At 37.3% G+C, this 451-nt stretch overlaps 1 protein-coding gene across 1 annotated transcript in view; it reads left to right on the top strand.

Annotated features, from left to right (window-relative positions):
* The window catches only part of LOC109820960 (armadillo repeat-containing protein LFR), a gene marked incomplete at its 5' end in the record, with an annotated part of 8,496 nt that continues 8,049 nt past the window's right edge, over positions 5 to 451 (top strand). Inside the window, one exon of the mRNA XM_020387157.1 lies at positions 5 to 35. Coding sequence (XP_020242746.1) covers positions 5 to 35 — 31 coding nt within the window. The remainder of the gene's footprint in view (positions 36 to 451) is intronic.

Genomic DNA, 451 nt, shown 5'->3' with positions numbered 1-451 from the left:
CGGCCCCTCCCTCCAACTCCCCGCCTCCTTCGCCGGTAACCCCCTCCCCCCTCTCTCTCCACAGGACAATTATTAGATTATTAGTTGAAATTCTAATTAGATAAAATGATAAATAATCCTAATTAATACAGTTATAAATGGAATTTACCTTAGTAAATTTGAGTACTCATATCTGCAAATTTTCTGTTGTAGTATAATATTATTTGGTCCAACTATTTAGGCTTTTAGTTTAGATTTCGCTAAACAGCCATCAACTTTGGGGGCTTCTGCAGAGAGCTACAATGAACTTTTAGAATTAGAGAAAATACCCATGAACTATGGTGTGTGCCATAAAACCCCCCTCTAAAGATCCAATTTTTTCTGAAGACACCAAACGGGCTTAGCGAGTCCTCTTTTTTTTGCTTTTCCCCCCTTTTTTTGTTTTTTGTTTTGTTTTTGTTTTTGTGTGATG

The sequence above is a fragment of the Asparagus officinalis genome, chromosome 8, assembly GCF_001876935.1.
Source record: "Asparagus officinalis chromosome 8, Aspof.V1, whole genome shotgun sequence".
Lineage (NCBI taxonomy): Eukaryota > Viridiplantae > Streptophyta > Magnoliopsida > Asparagales > Asparagaceae > Asparagus > Asparagus officinalis.
The sequence above is the reverse complement of the archived record's forward strand: the minus strand, read 5'-3'. Positions and strand labels throughout refer to the sequence as shown.